The sequence below is a fragment of the Borostomias antarcticus genome (assembly GCF_949987555.1).
Source record: "Borostomias antarcticus genome assembly, chromosome: 11".
Lineage (NCBI taxonomy): Eukaryota > Metazoa > Chordata > Actinopteri > Stomiiformes > Stomiidae > Borostomias > Borostomias antarcticus.
In genome coordinates, this window is record NC_140244.1 from 3,795,511 (window position 1) to 3,816,757 (window position 21,247).

A 21,247-nucleotide genomic window follows, 5' to 3' on the forward strand; every position below is an offset into this window, starting at 1 on the left:
CTGCATTCCACACGAAATATCTCACATCATCTCTCCATTACCTTAGAAGTACTATTGTCTACAAGTACCGTCAGAGCATGCAACACCTTGCCCATGATACCTAGTAAGGACATTCCATTTTTGCCAAGTTATTTTACTCCACTACGGGTAGGTATGACTTGTTCTGGTTTCAATCAGTATACTAGTCATGTGTTATATATAATTTGTCCCTCTTGAATAATTTGAAATACATGTCCCTCTTGATTAAAATGCTGTTTAGATAAGACATTTACAATTTTTACCACACATAACAGCAGACAGCTTTTGAGCAGCTATGATTGTCCTTCAGAAAACGATGTTGTTCTTGCACGTTACATGTAAGAGGACTCTGAACACTATACACCAGTTGAATCTAGTCAAGCACCAAGAAACCCAAAGCCATGACTAGGCTGTACGTGAAAAAAAGAACCTTAAAGTTGTCTACAGAAAGCCTACCCAGCCACATTGGACCTTAGATGCACACAAATGCTTTTTCACAGTTAACATTGTTGTTGATATTGAATGTTTCTGCATTGCTAGTGAAGATATTGTGCAATGCTTTGGAATGATTTCTGTAGCAGTCACCGTAGAAAGTCTCAGATATACCAGACTGAGTGAGCCAAGTTCCCACAGTAGTGCTTTGCTCTGTTGCTTTTCTCTTGTCGCTTTAAAGTAAAGCCATTTTGTTCTTCTCACAAATTGTGCAATTCTGTTCAAGCAGTTCTGTTCAAAAACGGAAATCGTATTGAAATGCATCTAATGTGTGAAATGTGAAACTAAGAATGGAAAAATGAGTTTTACATCCACCTCAGATTTGTCGAATCCTCAGTGTTGAGTCCAAGGACATATTTATTCACGTTTTCTGAGCATGGTGTAAAAAGACAATATGTCAGAAGTGCTTTAGACGTTTCACTCTCAAGAAATATGAAATAGCAGCTCTGCTTCTCTGGGGCCCTGATCAAAGTAGAATATGGAAGCACTATAATCCTTTCACTGGAATATAGGTTAATCCAAATGAACAGATTGGCAGAACAATGTGAATCAAATCTGCGGCTTATTTTCTCATTTCTCCAAAGCCTGTTTTCTGGATAATAGGGCCCAGAAATCCGCAGATCAATATGATATTCAGATACTCTTGGTTTGACAGAGAATGAGTGACCTTCAATCCATATTATCCATCAGCTAGTGAATGTATGGATCACATGCTGTTATTTCGATATGTAATAAAGAAGGAAGGGGACGATTTAATTGATGAGCTGTGTTGTTTTATTGATATACTGTAGGGAATGACATCATCATTAGAACAGCAGGCCAGTGCATATATCAAATCTCGTTGATTTTTGTTGTTGCCATTTCACACAAGCTAACACTCTCTGACACTGACAATTCCCTCTTGAAACATAGCAGCCTTACCTTGGAGTGTTCTAGTGATTATCTTAAATAAATCCACAATTCATTTCAATAAATAGGCTATGTGACATCGCAATGGTTTCCAAAAACCAAAATGCTTTCCATTTCTGTTGGATATTTTGACAACACTTCACAGGTCTACACAGTATCCTGAAGTGCATTGAAGGCCACATAAGTAATAAAGCAGTTAAGTCAAATGTATCAAACTATATGAAATGGTAGCTCAGATAATATCATTTTGTGTTAGACGGAAAGCATCATCATTTGAGACCAAAGTCATCATTTAATGCGAGATGGTAATTTGAACTAACAAGCACTGTTGTGGACTAAAGTAATACATTGTCCATATACTGTATACAGGGTACAAGTGGACATAGCAGACACAATGTTTGGCCAATAGCTGCGCTACAGGAAGTGCTTCCATGCTGCCCTCTAGTGGTTTAAGTGCGGGTGACACGGCGGTGTTAGTTGTGCTGAAAGTTCCTGCCTGGGTCATTTGCAATCACAACAGTTATGATTGGCTATTGGATACCATAAGCTGTCCCAGAATCCACGTGGGAGTAGATACCACCTGAATGTTCTTCTATTCTGGCCAACCTTAGTAATGTCCTTCAGGGCTAGACCCAGGCTGATGTCACTTCCTGAGGCGTGCACGGACTTCCTGCAGCTCCTGTGTGGGGAGGTTAGCTGTCGTACCAATCGAGGAAGAGCAGGGAGAAGGAGCACATGACCAGGAAGAAAAGGATCCAAACGCGGAAGCCGGCGTTGTTTTTGATGGCCTAGAGACAGAATTAAAACACTGAAGGATTTTCCATACAAAGTATATGAAGCTGTAAAATTAATCCACTGATTGACACTGTTTTTGGTTAATGATGAAATCTGGATTTCTGCTAGTTAGAATGGAGGCCAACAGACACACTTGGGGCTCAAGATTTTCGTGTCTTAACTGGGGAATTCAGTGTTGAATCATACAGATAAAACAAAGAATGATGTTGCGGCAAACAATAAAAGGTTTTGTTTTAAACTGTAGCTTTGAAAGTACACTCTTGAAAAGTGACAGCTTTTTCATCTGTTGCAGATGTGGTAAATGGGAGCATCGGTTCTCAGACTGTATTGTCACAGTCTACATGGAAAACTAAGTCAAACGAGTGCAATTACCTCTCGGATATCTTCGTTCCCTTCTTTGACGTTCTCGGTGGCGCCAACCACCAGCTGGTGGATACTGTCTATCTCAGTTTCCTGAGAGAGAGAGAGAGAGAGAGAGAGAGAGAGAGAGAGAGAGACAGACAGACAGACAGACAGACAGAGAGAGAGAGTGGCAAGCATCATTACCGTAGAATTACTTGTTATCAAAGGAAAGGTTTGCTTACAGATGATTGTTGTAGTGAGCACTTACTTGTTGAAGCACCTTCTCTGCAAAGATCTCCTGGAGTCGTGAGATCTCAACAACTTTGCCTTCAATTTGCCTGGAAGACGGAGGCAAAGGAATTACAAATCTCAGATTTGATCCAGCAACTTAGCAAACAAGTTAACACAGCTTGCTTACTAGATTGTAAAACTGTCAGGGTAACAATGTCTAGTTTCGCTACAAGCACACAAACTAAACCGCACCAGCGTGTCATCGCCCTCAACCATGCATTTGAGGTTCGCAGTACCTCACCAGAGACGACACTAGACTCAGAAACACCAGAGATGCGTAGCAGATTAGTCAAAATTCATGTTGCGATGAACAGCTGAGCTATGGTTCCACGTCGTAGGCATTTGTGCCCAGTTCCCTCAGTGGAGGCCAACCGACCTTCCGGTAGAGCTGTCGGGGGACACTCACTCCAATGCTCTGGTCATAAACCTCCTCACCCTGAAGGGTAACAGGCCTAGGAGGAGACCCCGACTCACCTGACCTCATCGACCAGGCTGCTCATCTCGCTGACCAGCCGCTGGTTCTCTTGTTCAAACTGGACAGACAGGGAGGAAACACACCTTGAGTGAGTTACCAGATCGGAATCGTCAGTCTATGAAGTCGGTGGAGGAAACGTGTGTTTCGGTGGGAGAGATCAACTTTAAACTGGACACTGAAAAGCATCTCTCTCTCTCTCTTTTTATCAAATAATAACACGATTGGGGACACAATCAAGCAAATCGTTCCGTAAGTGGGGGCTGGAGATGACCGTCCTCAAAGCTTTTCCTCACCATCTGGATCTCCTCTGGCGAGAGCTCGTCCTCCACCCGGCCCTCCTCCCACGGGTTGACGCCGCTGTCCGGCACCTCCGTCACGCTCCTCTCTACGGACGGACAAAAACACCACGGGACACCGTCACCTCACTCCTCAGAACAAATCACCAGATCATTTCACTTCTCGTCCTCGAACCGCCGTCACTTTTCCTCTCTCCATCAGAAATCAACACTCCGGAGCACACCGTCCGTTCCTTACTCTGAATCCATTTCAAGCCGTTGAAACATTTCAAACTTCATAAAAAGAACAGGCCGTTCTAGGGGTTGATGGGAGGGAACTCCGCACACCCCTGCGTCCGCTAGAGCCATCCTCCAGACGGGTCTGTGAGAGGCTGACTCACCGCTGCTCTCCTCCCTGGTCGTCTTCTCCTCGCTGGGCTCGGCCGGCGGCGGCGGGGGGGTCCTCTCCACCTTGCTGTGGTGTTCCGGCTCTAGTCTCGACCTGGAACCACGTCGAGGTTTTATTCCCTTGTTTTGTGTGTCTGTGTGTGTGTGTGTGTGCGTGCGTGCGAAGCACATTGCATTGCACTTAGTAAATAAAATGTGCACATCAAGTATGACTGTGTATTGAAAGCAAAAAATTATAATAATTTCAAACCTTTATTTATACTCGTTAAGCACTAAGGTTTCCCTCATTTACAGTGAAGATGAGTTCACACAAATACATCAAATAAAATAAAAAGGTTTTCTCATGCTTCAAAAAATAACACCAGAGCCAAATGCTACTGTTTGGGTAAGGTGGTGTTTTCTTGGGCTAATGCCAAACCCAACCTGCCTCCTGATTCTAGACAACATTTACATTTATTGTCGAATGTTCATTAATATGCACTGTCCCTATTTGCACACGTAAATAAATACACAGCAATGCAGTCTATATCCATTTGAGTGCTTTGGCTACCTGTGACATATTACTGACCTTCTCTTCACACTCAAGTCCATCAATAAAACATGAGCAGCTGTTCCCCTTCACAATAGCGTTAACTCATGTATAAATGGAAAAGTGGAATAGTGAAGTGCAACAGTGCAAAGACACAATTGTGGATGTCCAACTGAGGCACTCACAGTCTCTTCTTGTCCACCACTCTCTTCACCCGTATGGCCCTCTGCTCAGAGTACAGCTTACACACTCCTACAGTCATCCAAAGACACTGTTAGTACTTCTTACACGGGCATTGCTTTTGTGATTTACAATAGTCTTGTCATAATAAAGCATGGATATGAAATCTTATGGTGCCAAAAAATCCACAATCGTCAACTTCAATCTGTGGAGCCACCGAAAACACTACATCAATTCAAAATGAACCCAGTACACTGAAATACAGAATGATGTATGGAGCAAAGGTCAATATTAGGAACTGACCTTTCAGGTACATCTCCATGAGGTCCAGAACGGCCCCTCGGTGCTGTTTTACCTGGGCTGACAACACCTGCTTCTCCGCTGGAGGCACAAAGAAAGACCTCATATTTTTATTAGTTGCTTTGACTCCCCTTAGAGAACTCTCTCTGACTTAACAATACCATCACAACAACATTAGTAAATACATTATTTATGAAGTGCAGAGGGAATGTATGCACAAACAGTAGTGAACTACTGAACTGATCTGCACGCACGCACACACAGACACACACACACCTTCGGTGCGTAGCTGCTTGATGGCCTCAGAGCAGGTCCTCATGAAGATCTGGGCGTCCTGGTCAATCTGGTCTCTCTCGTTGTCGGTCATCCGGGTCAGATCTGATGAGATAAGACTGATAAAACAACAGGTTCACAGGTTACAGACTGTATGATAGAGAAGCACACTGAGTTCAATACTGTATTTCAGTGAGTTGAATAAAACACCGAACGTCTCCCTCTGCTGGATGTAGAAGGTAGTACACCGTCCGTCTGCCTTATGTAAAATAAATACATTTAATCTAGCATATTTCCTGACTTTAGAATTATAAGGTTCTATCTCCGTTTAGCGTACAGTAGTTCAGAGATGTTTAGAATCAACATTTTCTCATTCCATCCAGCTGGCAAAGCTGCTATGTAGCACACCTTTATAGCTTAACAAGGCTGTCATTCTACTTGAGAAAAAACAACAACACTGCAAATACATTAATATACAAATTAACTTTGATGTTCAATATCTCTGAACTACACTAAAAGGAGATAGGACCTTATAATTCTAAGGTTTGGTGATTGATTGATTGATTAATTGATTGATGTTTTGTCAAACATGCATGATACAGGTACCACGTGTAGAAATGCTTAAATGCACCCAAACCCAGTCGTACCCTGAGATTAGGAGTCTCATGCTTACTACTGACTGAGCAAGCCGGATGGCAGGTGATCTTCTATGACTAGCTCCAGCTAACCTGTCTAAAGTTAAGTTAAAAAGCACAATTTCCCTGTTTCCCATTTACACTTGCATTTAAAATAAACATGTTATTTTTCTCGCAATAAACATGTTCGCTCTCTCTTCTCCTCCCTCGCCCCCTCCCTCTCTCTCTCCCCCGCTCTCTCCCCCCCTCCCCCTCTCTCCCCCTCCCTCTCTCCCCCTCCCTCTCTCCCCCCCCTCTCTCCCCCTCCCTCTCTCCCCCCCCTCTCTCCCTCTCCCTCCCCCTCCCTCTATATAATTAATTTGCAGCATGCAATTTCTTCAGCAGGAAATCTGCAGATCCAAATGTTTAACTGTGGTGAGCTGCCAAAAACTTGTACACTCAGTAAATACTTAATGGATTAATGTCAGAAATCAGGGCCCAAGCATCACTGCTGGAGGCCTTCACCACACACACACACACACACACACACACACACACACACACACACACACACACACACACACACACACACACACACACAGCGGCCTGAGGGGGCTGGAGTAGAGGAAGCCAGGATTAGTCTCAGAGTGAGATTTGCTCCTCACTTAGTTGCAGCAAAATTATTCCCCACAATTAGACCGGAGACTGCTAGGGACCACCCGTCTGTTACTGACCTTGCGCCAGCAGCCCCCCCTGCAGCACACACACACACACACACACGCACACACACACACACGCACACACACGCGCGCGCACACGCAGGCGCACACGCAGGCACGCACACACACACACACGCAGGCGCACACGCGCACACACACAGGCGCACACGCAGGCGCGCACACACACACACACACACACACACACACACACACACACACACACACACACACACACACACACACACACACACACACACACACACACACACACACACACACACACACACACACACACACACAGTCTCTCTCGCTAGAGCAATCAGACCTGAAGCCTGTAACACAGCCAGCAGTCACAGATCTGAATGACTCACTCACTCAGATCCCATCAGCGCTGGCTTTCTAGAACCTCCAAGAAGCTCAAATGAACCGTTAGGAGCAGTTAGCCATCCTGTTACTTTCAGATTCTGAAAAAGGAATAGGCTGCCCTTACTCAAAAAATACTTTGACATTTTTTTATGCACTGCAGTGGTGTGTTAGCATTGTGAAACACATAGGATATATGGATAATGTATCACAAATACTGAGTTTACATATATTTTTTTAACAATTATTTGTCATTCACATCGCACAATACATAACCATATCCTCATTGCATATTTATGGGACAATACATATCACAAATCACATGAGGTATTTCATAGGATATTCTGACAGGAGCCCTATTTTTCAGGTTATTGTAAAAATAATCGGCAGTAACAAGTAAAAATATCGCAGTAAAAAGTGATCCTGGTGTGGATCTTCAAAAGCCAATCTTTATTTGCCGTTGAACATGCGAGGAACTCCCTATGTGACTCCCCAGCATAGAGCCTGACACTCACACTGAATCGCCATGTCCTTTCACTTCATGAAACAGCTAACTGTTCCGAGTGTTAACACTGTGAAGGGGAAAACTGCTTTTAAATCTGCTGCCCCTTCTGATTGGAACGCCCTCCGAAAGGACTTAAAACTCCCCGAACTGATCTCACACGACGCCTTTAAGGAAATCCTAAAGGATTTGGAGCTTGAAAGTAGTGGGAAGTGTCTCTGTCCCTAAACTCCCATACTGCCTATGCACTCCTGAAACTTTCTATTCATGTTTTATTGTTGTTCTGCATGTATGACTTTCTATTCATGTTTTATTGTTGTTCTGCATGTATGAAACCTGGATGGTTGTGTTTTTATTGCGTGCTGCCGTCTTGGCCGGGTCACTCTTGAAAAAGAGATTTCCTTTAATCTCAACGAGTAATATCTGGTTAAATAACGGTTTAATAAAAAAAATCATTATTCAGTCTCAGTCGGGTCCTGTTGCGGCCATTTTCTCGGACGGGCGCAGCCGAAGAGGAAGTCCACAACGATTAGTTCCTCCCCTAACCCCCTAATTACATCACACAGTTCAATTCCGTTATCGCACTCAAAGGACGCAGATTAGCCTGGTTGGAATCCCAACCGAGAAATCCCTCTGGATGAGAGCCTTACTAGACCCCGAGGGGCATTTCCAAAATGAAAGTGGGCGTGCGATTCGGGGGCTGGAGCCAGGCTACGGCGTATCTTATCCACTCTTCCCCCCCTATTCTACGTGTGTGTGCGTTGTAATGCTGTGACCGATGGGCCTTTCTTCCTACGCCCACACACGGGAAAGACCATGAAGAGAACCAGAGTGTTGTGCGTGCACCGAAACGCCCACCAGGGAAAACAAACAGGGATTTAACGATGGAATCGCTCAACATAAAAGTATCGTCAGAAATGGAGTCTTTCTCAGTGGTCGGGCCATTCTGCTCTGCTGGTCCTGATGTGTGTGGACTAAGGTTGAAGGGCTCTGTGAGGCCTTTGAAAACATACAGGCGATAGGGACCGTTTGCTTCTACAAAAGCAAACTGATCGGATACACAACTTGAAATAAAATAACGGGATGAAGAATTGATCCTGCAATGCTTCCTATACATTTTTTTCCCCCCACATTTTTTTTTAACTCTTTATGGAATGTCCTATAAAGTACCTCATGATTGTGACATAGGCCTTACTGTGTCTTTTTCTGTAATGCAATGAGGATATGGTTATGTATTGTACTTTCTGAACAAGTAACACTAATACAAATACAGTATAAAAAAAAGAATGTGTTTCGCACACTTTTTGTGGTGGTGATACCAGTGCTGAAATCCTGCTACTGTGCATCAAAAAAGCACCTAAAAGTGTTTTTTTCTGTGAGTGTATATTCTTTTTTCATAGAAGTGTGCTTCAAACCTGAACCTAGTATTTTTCAAAGTAGTACAGTAGAGCATGTCATTGTCACTTTCCTCTTTCAGACTGTGGGCCCCAATATACCCTCCATTTCCCTCTCAGGGGGACATTTAATATTAGTCTATATCAGTTTGGCTACAGTTTGTTATTCAATGGTTGAATAGGTTGAATTGGTTCACAAGTGTGTCTCAAAAACAAGTGAGGTTTTTGGTGACCGACACACGAGAACACATGTGGAGTGGAGAAAATAAAAGGCTAGTATTTTACTCAGCCAAGTGAATGTCATAACTGAAATTGCAACAGGTTTTAATTGACAACATGAAGGGCTTACCTTCCGGCATTCACATAGTCTTTCCTGTGCTGCAGCAGAAAGTCTTTCAGCTTGGTGATGTTTGAGATCTGCAAAATGAAGGGAAACGATTCAGCTACAGTTGGGGTCACTCTGTTTCTCTTGATCAATGTGCTCATGTGTTTCTCCCTAGAGACTCAGTTCTTCTTCCAAGATGTAGTACCTGCCAACATAGCTTAAGAAAGTCTTAGAAAATGTTTCCAATAAGAAAATATGTCTCGGAAACCTGCTTTCCTCACATAGGTCTTTGAAAAGCTTGTGTAAACCGATTCATTTTTATTTATTGACCATGACTGTCCATCTATCATCATGCATTTAGAATGTTGACATTTTACAATTAATTTAACTACAGGACATACCAAAATCAAACTGGCAATTTCCTTGTCAAATAACACCCGTAAATAAAATTCTGAGGTCTTCTAGGTACTGCATACAGCTGACATCTGAAATAAGCCAGAAATTCATCATCTGTTGACTGTTTATCGCTGGTAAAATGTCAAGAGTATGTGTGCCTAAGAAACCCAGAGGAAGCTCTATACAATCCAATATTTGCTCCTGTAATTTGGTCAAACATTGAAAAAGACAAAATTGCTTCCCCATCCACACAGTGGTGCTGGAAGGACAGACGTGCGAGTGAGTACGCACACACAGAGCGGGCCCTGTCTGAAGAAGAAAGAGAGAGAGAGAGAAGGAGAGAGAGAGAGACAGAGAGAGAGAGAGGAGAGAGAGAGAGACAGAGAGAGAGAGAGAGAGAGAGAGAGAGAGAGAGACAGAGAGAGAGAGAGAAAGACAAAATCCAGACAAGCGAAGGATTGAAAAATGACACAGTGAGTTTGACTGTGACAGAGACCCGGAGTGACCAGGGATTATTTTGGTAACCTAACCACCGCTGTCTTCAGCCTGGGCTCTTTTGGCCTAACGACCATAATTACCAAATTGGCGCAGTTGTAAAGCAGAGCCTAGCTTCAGACTTCTAATGGCGTCGCGTCTCTATAAATACCGTCAGAGACCAGGAGGAATCTAGGTCCTAAAACGCGTTTGAGATAAAGGTGAACGATGACAGGTTTTTGCACGTTGAGAAGGCGCCAAAAAAAAGAAAAGAAAAGTATGCCGCAATTAGCCTAGCTGGCCGTGTATCGCCTCTCTCTGAAAATAAATAGAGGTGCCGCGTTGCTACAGATCGCAAGTGAACGGCTAAGTGAGGGACTGCCGGTGGGTTGAACCCTTGTAATAATAAGATTGTCAGAGGTCAAAATGTTAATCGTTGTTCAGAGCACTTGAGCTCCTGAGGGTTTGAGGGAAGAGAGACGTTCCCATGGTTGAACGGCTGGAGAACGACTGTGTTGTCTGACCGATTCGGATTCAAGACTAATACCATATAAAGCCTCATACCATATATAGATGCTGTTCATAGCCTCTTTCTTGGTCCCACTCTGTGCATCTGAAATAACTGAGGGCATTTCCTCCCGCTTCTACTCTCTATTCTCGTCTGGTTGAATCACTTTTTTCAACCCAGGATTCAGTCCCAACAATTTTTATTCTATTTTGTGTATTTATCAAAGACAAATCAGCAGATGAGACTATGGTGAGACACTTCTTATGTCGCACTATTCATATTTAAATCTACTACCCTACAAAGAAACTAGACTACAAAACAATGCTCTATGTCTCTTGGATACTCCTCGCTTTGCAACACGCCTCTACTGCCAGCAGGTGGCAGCAGCCACGCGTCGTTGGGGCGCGTTTACCACAGGAAGAGAGGAGAGGAGATGTCAAGAGCGCTGCTTTGGGGGGGTGTGGCCGTCTCCTGTGTATACATACGGACTCGGATTCCCACTGCAACCTCAAGGGTTTGCGGAGGGTCAGCGGGATCAATTGCTCTTGTAACTCCAGACTCTAAAGAGCTAGTAATACCCAAACAATGGGAAAGGGGGTGGCCCTGCGCCTACAGACGGCTCTGTGTGGATGTGAGAATGTGAGTGTGTATATAGGCATGTGCTTGACTGAAGGTGTGGTGTGTGTGTGTGTGTGTGAATGTGTGTGCGTGCATGTGTGTGAATGAATGTGTGCGTGAATGTGTGTGTGTATGTGTGTGTGGAGTATGTGAATTCGTGTGTGTGTATGTGTGAGAGTGTGTGTGTGTGTGTGTGTGAGAGAGAGAGAGTATATGTGTGTGTGTGTGTGAGAGAGAGTGTGTGTGTGTGTGAGAGTATATGTGTGTGTGTGTGTGTGTGTGTGTGTGTGTGTGCGCGCGCGTGTGTGAACAAGAGATCTGGTGGAGGCAGGAGGAGACAGTCTGCCTGGCTACATCTAATCTCATCATCATCAAGGACCCCCACTTTACCTCCTCACTTTCTCCTTCCCCTCCAGCCTCTACAAGCACAAACAAACCATCACGGGGGATTATTATGAGGAAGACAAGAAAGAAGAGCTTAGCCAGCAGAGGTTTCAGGAGTCTGGATGGCTCGTTGTTTAGCTGAGGCCAGGTAACTGACAGGATTTGATAATGGCCGCCCCCCCTACAGCCCTTCAGGTCCCTCTGCTTTGACCGTCGGCTATCCATTTTGAAGCCTGTCCAAATCGGCTTTTTAGATTCTGAGGGGTTTTACAAGGCAAAGATGCTTTACTTGAGAGGACTTAGGACTTTGCCACAGGCTGATCTTATTACTGTGTTTATGTCTCACTTGTAGAGTTTCGTGTTGTTTTTTTTTTGTTGCTTTGGGTGTTTTCAGAGTTGGGAGATTTGGTCAGTCACAACAAGAGTCAATAAACTTCTCGCACAGCCAAACAAATCTTTCAGGGCCGCGAAGAGCATTTTGTTCAAATTAAAGAGAGTCCATTTGACTTTTGACAAAGGATTCAAAGATGTTTGCTTCTATGCTCTAATTATAAAGAATATTTTGAGTCTGAATATGCCTTTAATTAAAGTTCAGTAGAGAAATTGACCTACTTCAATTTGTTGGCTTTGATAGGGTAAGATAATTCAATTCATGTTATTTTCGTGGTCATGATCTTTAAAATGGATGGGTTTGAAGGCTGTTGTTGACTGTGACCTTCTGTAGGGAGAATGTTTTTAAATGATGGTACTCCATCAAGCCGGGCGCTCCATTTAAAACTAGTACAACTGTCTGTAACATAACTCAAGTGTATAAACTACAGAACTGAAAAACAAATCACCATTGTTACTTCTTTATGTTAAGGTTTTGATGACAAAGCCTACATCTCCACAAGTCTAGAGTAAAAGGGTTGAGGGTTAAAACACGATATATGTGCTCTACTCAACAGACTTCAAGTGTATGTCCAGAGCAGCTTTCTCTCTCTGAATCCCCACAGTCAAATTCAAGCACCAGTGAGGATATAAGAACTGAGGGAGCCTTATTTGAAGTAACCATACCAGAGTTTGAGAGTGCATTTGACTTTGAACCCATTCATTTATTTATATCCTTTAATCTTGATGTTTAATGGAGAATGTGAGTACCAAGCCGGAACATAATATTGTCAGTTGGCTATTTGAGCAACACTAATGCCTTCTGTCTTGTGGGCAACCATACTAAGCCATAGATTAACAAAGCCCAATCGAATGTGTCATACTGTAGTTCTTTTATTCTTGCAACTTTTTTGTAACTTTACAGTAGGATCTTACAGTAGTGAGCATGACCGGTTTTTCGAACACTGAAAGGTTTGCAAATTTGAAAGTCGTTTCAAAACTGCGCCAAACCCCGACTCTAAGCAAATCACGTAAATCACATCATCCTAAGTCGGATTATACATTTGATCTTATCTTGTCCAGTCCATAGTTGAATTTGCATGCCAGAGTTTCAACTGTAATCTTAGCAGAAAAACTCAGGAGATTGTACTGACTGATGCTGTACACAGTGTCACCAGCGTAGGCTTGGAGGCAGCATGATGGACCCCATCACACATTTTTGACTGTTTAAAGTGTGTTCATGTTTGGCATGTCCTATGGCCGATTTGTCAAAGGGTGCTTTATAAGAGCAGAGAGCAATGGCAGTTATCAATCCACACTCCGCACTTTGCATGCGAGGCCTATACGTTTCTGAAGCGGCACAGTATTTTTGTTACAATTACAGTGTTTAGTCTGAACAGTATCTGGGTTCCATCTCACAGCTTGAAGTTTGACACACATCCTCGGGCCTGGGGTTTCACATTTTACGTCTCTATATTTCTGCTGTTTCTTTTTATTGTCACTTGTTTTACTTAATGTTCGTGCAAAATCCAAGGAAAGAGATAAGATTGTATTCGGCTCTCATGTTGGTTGACTCAAAATTCAATTTGCCCAGCCTCCATGGGAAAACAGTGCAGAGATTATGCCAAATGGTAAAGAGATTGTTTAGCAGCATATTCAGCTCAGGTAAATCCATTAAAATCACAACCTGATGGTGAGGACAGGCCTATACATAGGGGGTAGTGAGAGAGAGGGAGAGAGAGAGAGAGAGAAAGAGAGAGAGAGAGATTGTGTATGACCTGTATCTTGTCCATATCTTTGGATGTAGGTGTCTGTACTCTACTCTTCAATGATTAGGCCTCAATATTACACAGGTCTGTTATCACTGACAGTCGCTTGTGGGATAAATGGTGCTCAGAGAGCACAGACCTGAATGCATTTCGTGGCTCCGTGCACGCCAGAATTGAATGGGTTCTACGGTGGCCCGTGCTACATCCCTCCACCGAGTTTCATGAAAATCAACCTGGTAGTTTTTGCACAATCCAGGACCAAAAAATGAATGGCGGTGAATGGCCTGGCCGTGTTTGGGCGGCTCGTGGACCCGCCCCGTAATTCGGATCCGCTCCAAAATTGAATGGTTTCTAAGGTAGTCTATGCTATGCCCTTCCACAGAATTTCGTGAAAATCCGTGCATTCGTTTTTGCGTAATCCTGCTGAGAGACATGCGTACGTACGGACGCACGTACACACCCCACAAAAACATGACCTCTCCGGGGAGGTAACTAACCCCGCATTTTCTGTTAAAAGACTTCTGGCAGGGCTCTCGGGTTTGGCTGTGTGGTTCTATTGAACCAAATTGTCAGCACACGTAAAAATGCCAAGAGTGACGACAGAGCTTTTCAGCATCACTACCACTTGTCAAACATGAGCTAAAAAAATCCACAAACACACACTTTCCATTTTCAGTCAAATACCAGTGCATTTATATGCCACAATGGGCATGTCACAGAATAACCATGAGATGGTAAGAACTAGGACTAGTCTTTTGAAAACTGCAGTCATTAGCCAGCACAGACACTAAGAGTGTTCACAGATCAAGTCTTGACCTCATTATAAAAAAATGTCTATGGAGATTCTCCACTGAATGGGCTCAGTCTGAGACAAAGCATAATTGGTCACACCACTTTACCTCAAAATAGCCTACTTTTCTAGCTCAAGTCATGATTTTCCACAGACAAGTAGTCTCTTGCTCAGTCTCTCAGTCACTTGTAAAACCCAGCGGTAGCCTAAATCATGTTTAAAATCAGTTTTTAACGGTTACAGTCAGCATTGTAACACATAGGCTGACAGCAGTGTAACAGAGAAAGCCTGGGAAAGTCCTCTTGGCCAGGTGAATGACCAGTTACCTCTTGTGGTCCAATGGCAAGGGTTATGGGGCCAACAAACAGCCTGGGCCAGTCCAATCCTACATTCTATTCGACCCAATATTCTCCACATTGTTTGAGAATCTTTCAAACTTTCACAGTTCAATAGACTAACAACAAGGTTCATATGAAACTGGGTTCTCAAAATCTAGCCTAACTCAATGTTATGAGATTAAACCAAATTATGATTTCCATTTCAAATTCACTGTATGGAAGAGGGCCCCCTACCTCTCAAAAGGTTTGCATCAGTGCACTTCTAACGTGCTGGCCAACAGACACACTTCTGAGGGATTCAAAGAAAACAGTGTGTGAAGCAGCCAATTTTGACATACCACTGCTAGAGGCACCATGGGAAGCAAAGCTATTTTCTACACATAATTTAACAATTTTGGGGTAACCTCCTCCATTTAAACACAAGATGGACAGCCCGCTGAGGAGACTGAGGTGAGTACTGAAACTGAGATCATAGTGCCCCAAACCTACCCCTATGAGGTTCAATTCTCCAACCGACCCAACCAAACCTGTATACACTGGCGCTCTTACAAGCCAACTTTTCAGCTTCAAAAGATCTTTAAGTTTTCCACACGGGTTAACATTTTTGAATGAAAGACAACTTTTTATTCCTTTACTTTTCCCATTTTTATCTCTTTCTGCTGACCATCTTTGGGAAACGGGAGAGCCATGCATGTCTTGAAGGGCGCCCACATCTGTTGTGCATTAGGTGCAGGCCGTCAACATTGTTACTGGGGACCTAATTTAATATTTTCTCTGTTTTGATCTTCCACCTTTAATCACTGGCTCTTGGGAGGATCGGCTTTCCTCCAGAAATTGTTCGAGAGCCGAAAGAAAATGTTATTGCAGCATGTTTATGGAATCATACATGCGAAGAGAGGGCTCATGCTAAAAATACAAAAAAAAAACAGGCCCATCTCAAGTTGTGCCGGAGGAGGACGTGGGGTTGAGGGAATGGATGAAAGCCACAACATAATGGACGCAGCCAGGACATTCCAAACTTCCAATTTCAATTTCTCCTGACATTGGTTCACCGAGATCATTTCTGATGATATCTGTAGCTTGGGGGGGGGAGACGGCGGGAGAAAGGCAGGAGGGTTGATGGGAGACCAGGGCAGCCGCCACAGGCCAGGTTTGAGTTACCTCCAAAAAGCATCCCCGTTTTTATTAAACCACCATTTTCAATATCAGTGCAACACGGGTGCGCGGAACATTAACAAAAGCACAGTTGTGCCGAGCTGTGTGACTGGTACTATGGGTTAAGACATCAGGCCTGGATAAAGTGCTGAAACCCATGGCGAAAGTAGGGCATGTTCCTCAAGGTGCGTTTGAAGGGACCTTTATTCATGTGGCTGAGTTATTCTATTTACCAGTGGTTTACAGGATCTTAAAGATATATGCCAGCTATTTTAACACATTTAGCTTTTTTTTCCTACTTACCCAAGGTCGTGTAGACTCAAACACTTTCCGAGTCCAATCGCCCAGAATAGGCTCTGTGCACCAGCTTCACTACTTCCTGAAAGTCACTTGGCATCTTTATTTCCTGTCCTATATGATTTGATTAAGTGATTAATCAGGTGTGCGGCAGACCCAGCGCACACCTGATTAATCACTTAATCCAATCATATTGGACAGGAAATAAAGATGCCAAGTGACTTTCAGGAAGTAGTGAAGCTGGTGCACAGAGCCTATTGAGAAAAGGAGGCCGTTTGACCGGTTAGCCATAGTGAGGTCTAATGACGCCGTCATAGAAAATAGTGTCCGGGTGCCCAAATGTGTCTGGATGATGTAATTGGAATGTTGTTGCTGGATAACTTTACATTAGCTAGTTTGCCAACCAGGGAGCTGGTCTAGGTGGAATTTCACCTAAAATTATGTTTTTTTCCTGCTTTTCGAAAAACATTTTTTAATTGTGAATTGAATATAAAATGTGATCCACTGTACGTATAAAAAGAGGATTAGTAAGAGCTGTGGCGCCACTGTGCTTTTGTGGATAACACCAGCACTTTTGTGGACATTTTGTGGACCGACGGACAGACCAACCAACCGACAACCAACCGACAACCAACCGACAGACCAACCAACCGACTTGAGAGCTGCAAGTTAAATAGTTGTCATAAACCTTTAACACCATTAACAGAGCAGCAGACAGCCTATGCAAAAGGGACAATCTTTTATAACCTCAACTTTTCAGTCTGGGAAAGGAGGTCCATCTAATTTTCTGATCACGTATCATACCATATCTGACACATTATTTAAATGATGCGTCTGACAACACATCTACTATCACTAACAGGCTATTAATTACTCAAGATTTACATTTAAACTACAAATCTCCAAATGTATACTTAGAAATGTGTTATTGTTTCAAACTAGTATTGATTTTGATGCAAGGGACAAGCAGAAAGGTTGGTAAACAGGGGTCCAATGCTAAATCGTTTTAATTATAAAGTAGTTGTTGAGATTACTGTATATTATATATATATATATATATATATATATATATATATATATATATATATATATACAGAGGGGGGGGGGGGTAGAGAGAGAGGGAAAGAGAGAGGGGCAACGAAACTCCTCAAAAATAGTTCAGAAACATTATTTCGGTCGATTATTTCTCCCCTTCAGTAACACCAATTGTTATTGTATTTTATATCGTTGGAAAGCCTGATTAATCACCTTTTCAACGAAGTACAACTTGTAAGAATCGCGCATTTGTGGAATAAGCAATACAGCTAAATGTGTGGGTAGCGCCCCGCCAAAATGTGCCAAAATCACCTGCAATATTCTTCCGTTGGTATTCACTCTTGTTCTGAGTTGCTTGGTGGATTGGATGACTGCACTCTCCCACAGTGATAAGGAAAAAACACATATTGCCATTTTTATACTTCATTCATTTTACACTGTCAGAGACCTCAGTAGCGTGTGGAAGATCCATACGCAGCCACAACAGCTTGGCACCTCATTTTTCTGTGGGGTGGCATCCCATTCCTCAACCAGGAGTTGTTGAGGGCCAACCAGCGCGGTTGTGTTGGTCACTCCAGCTTGTACAGCACGCCCACGCTGATCCCACAAGTGTTCAGTTGGGTTGAGGTCTGGACTCACGGCAATTCCATCCTCTCCACTCCCAAATTCTGGAGGTACTCTGTGATGATTCTGGCTCTGTGGGGATGAGCGTTGTCATCCTGGAGGATGGAGTTAGGTCCCAGATTCTGAAGATATGGGATCGCTACTGGCTCCAGAATCTCATTCCGATATCTCACTGCATTGAGGTTGCCTTCAATGATGACAAGTTCTGTTTTGCCTGTGAGAGAGATACACCCCACCCCATCACACTGCCCCCATTGAAATATGTCACGCGATCTGTGCAGCAATGTGCATAGCGTTCTTCACGCCGTCTCCATACTTTGATCCTGCCATCCAGCTTCCGCAGACAGAACCTTGATTCATCACTGAACATGATGTTGCCCCACATTCTTAGGTTCCACTGTCGGTGCTGTCGACACCAGTGCAAATGGGCCTGAAGGTGAAGGGCAGTCATTGCAAGCTTCCTGGCAGCCTTCTAAGCAAGAAGACTGGCCATGTGCAGTCTGCTCCTACCGTCTGATCAGAGGTCTGTCTGTGGTACCGTTGTGCAAATCTTGCCTGTAAATCTCTGGAAAAAAGCGTGCGGTTCCTCAGTGAAGCAAATAATGCTGCCACTCTGCCTACCGGAACACCAGCTTCCAGTTGCCCTATTGCACAGGCCTTATCCTGAAGGCCATGTTGATGCTTGGAGCACACACAAAAAGTTGAGGACCCATGCACACAAGTGCAGTCAATGAGATGCCAGTCATCCACCTGTGACTGGCAGCACTTGAAGCTCAAAACAAGAGCGAATATCACCACGTTTAGCTGTCACTCATTCCACGAGTACGAGTTGTACCTCGTTATACAGGTGACCACGCTTTCCAACGATGTAAACTACAATACCAATTTGTATTATTAAAGAGGAGAAATAATCGACCGAAATAACGTTTCCGAACTACTTTGAGGAGTTTATTAGGCTACTGGACATATGCTAGCTAGCCAACTGTAGCATGAATCAACTGAATGAACAGAGTTGTTATGGTGCGTTCGTTTATAACTGGGAGGTGGCAAAGTGCGACTTGCTAGGAATGATTAAATAAAACACCGCATGAACTCGCACTTCCTTGTCGCAAATTCGGATATGTTTCTCAGCCCCCAGTTGCTCGAATGCACTAGATATAACTAGGTAACTGTGATATAATGGTATATAGATATAACTAGGTAACTGTGATATAATGGTATATAGATATAACTAGGTAACTGTGATATAATGGTATATAGATATAACTAGGTAACTGTGATATAATGGTATATAGATAAAACTAGGTAACTGTGATATAATGGTATATAGATATAACTAGGTAACTGTGATATAATGGTATATAGATATAACTAGGTAACTGTGATATAATGGTATATAGATATAACTAGGTAACTGTGATATCATGGTATATAGATATAACTAGGTAACTGTGATATAATGGTATATAGATATAACTAGGTAACTGTGATATCATGGTATATAGATATAACTAGGTAACTGTGATATAATGGTATATAGATATAACTAGGTAACTGTGATATAATGGTATATAGCTGAATGCACACAGGTCGGAAGTAGGTATTTTGCCACTTGCGACTTGCCACCTCCGACCACAAACGAACGCACCATTAGCCAGCTGGGTAGCGTGTTAGCCGGCTTGATCATACCCGACTAGCTCTGTGCACATTTACGCACAACCCACACGACTCTGCAACACAAGGAAGTTGAACAGTTATCACGATAATTGAGTGGATAACTTAGTTTAGCTTAGTTAACTGTAGCTAGTAGGACTGTGCCCGCATGTATAGCAGGCTAGCCAGTGAGAGCACACTCACCACCTCCTTCGCTTTAGGAGAAAATCCGTTCTTCGTTTTGCTCCTCTTGAAAATGTCATCTTTCGTAGACTCGAACCCTACTCCTATGGCCTTGTTTCTAGTTTTGACAGTTTTCACACTGGCTTTGAAAAGTAAAGTTATATCTACAGCCATGTCTGAGTAGCAAAGGTGGCTTGCACAATTGTCAACAGAAGACACGTCACCACATAAGACGTCATATTTGTGCGACAACTCACAGAATCTACTTCAACCCTTTTTGAGAAGAGGAGGCTTGCTGCGGGATTTTCTTCTGAACACACCCAATTCATGTTCTTAACATTGATATCAGATGGAAGTCTACTATATGTATACTACTATATATACATTAATATATACTAACTTGATAATAGGCCTACCATAGTAGCCTACTTACCTTTAATTCTCTCTCTCTCTCTCTCTCTCTCTCTCTCTCTCTCTCTCTCACTATAACTATTCCATATCAATATCAATTCTTAATACTGTTTATTACTATTTATTTAGAACCCTTCAATCTATCTAAACTTAATATTTTGACTGCCTTGGAAGCGTTGGTTACCATTGTCAGACATGCTTGTTATATTTTGAGCACTAGCCTACAGAAGTTAGAGATGAGAACATAGTTTGTGTTCAGAAGAAAATCATGTAGCTACAGAATATAGCAGGCCAGTCTCATTCTTTTTGAAAATAGTCAATATTATTAAAGTAACCTCATTCATTGAATGAAAATTTGTTGTTTTTTGTCTTATTTGACGTGCGACAAGCTATAAGCAATAGAGATCTAGTGAAAGCCCCTATTAGGCAAAGTTAATGTCATTTATAGGCTATAGTGACATCAAAGCACTATATAACTATAACTATATTTGTAAAAATGTAATAGGTGGATAAACCATAATTCCAAATATATATCTTAAATCGATCTAATTTTCTTGTTTACATTAGGAAATCACTACTGAACCTGGCGTCTACTCAATAGTTGAGTCAGCCCACATACAAAATAGCTAAAAACTAGAAATGGTGGTGGAGAGCACACACCTCCGCCCATGAATGTATTTGGTATTTCTGCATTCGATAGGTCAAGAGCTTTATGCCAGTCCAAACCCAAATCTCTGGGACCTTCCCATGTGGAGATATGGCGGTTTCAAGACCCCCCCCCCCCCCCCCCCCCCATTGACAATGAATGGAGGTGAATGGGCAGCGTGTTTGGGCGGCTCGTGAACCCGCCTAGTGATTCGGATCTGCTCCAAAATTTAAAGTATTCTGAATTGGCCTATGCTACACTCCTCCACTAAATTTCATGAAAATCGGTCTGGTAGTTTTTGTGTAATCCTTGTCCAAAAAATGAATGGAGGTGAAAGGCCAGCTCTGTTTGGGCGGCTTGCGGATCCACCCCGTGATTTGGATCCGCTCCAAA

The 21,247-nt window shown here is 43.0% G+C and overlaps 1 protein-coding gene across 3 annotated transcripts; it reads right to left on the reverse strand.

The window, feature by feature from the left end:
* Positions 1-1,315: 1,315 nt before the first annotated feature.
* Positions 1,316-19,988, reverse strand: stx18 (syntaxin 18). Of its 3 annotated transcripts, XM_084446364.1 has the most exons (11): positions 19,819-19,988; positions 9,229-9,296; positions 5,291-5,406; positions 5,018-5,095; positions 4,720-4,786; positions 3,999-4,099; positions 3,616-3,707; positions 3,322-3,380; positions 2,825-2,894; positions 2,587-2,667; positions 1,316-2,207 (listed from the first exon to the last, which is right to left on the reverse strand). In XM_084446364.1, exons 1-11 carry the CDS (start codon positions 19,969-19,971, stop codon positions 2,112-2,114), a joined length of 981 nt encoding a protein of 326 aa, XP_084302490.1. In that variant the 5' UTR covers positions 19,972-19,988; the 3' UTR covers positions 1,316-2,111. The 3 variants fall into 3 exon arrangements, with proteins under 3 accessions (XP_084302490.1, XP_084302491.1, XP_084302492.1); XM_084446365.1 differs by lacking the exons at positions 9,229-9,296; positions 19,819-19,988 and adding an exon at positions 6,996-7,080; XM_084446366.1 differs by lacking the exons at positions 9,229-9,296; positions 19,819-19,988 and adding an exon at positions 6,996-7,066 and having other exon boundaries at positions 5,291-5,392.
* Between the last annotated feature and the right edge of the window lie 1,259 nt (positions 19,989-21,247).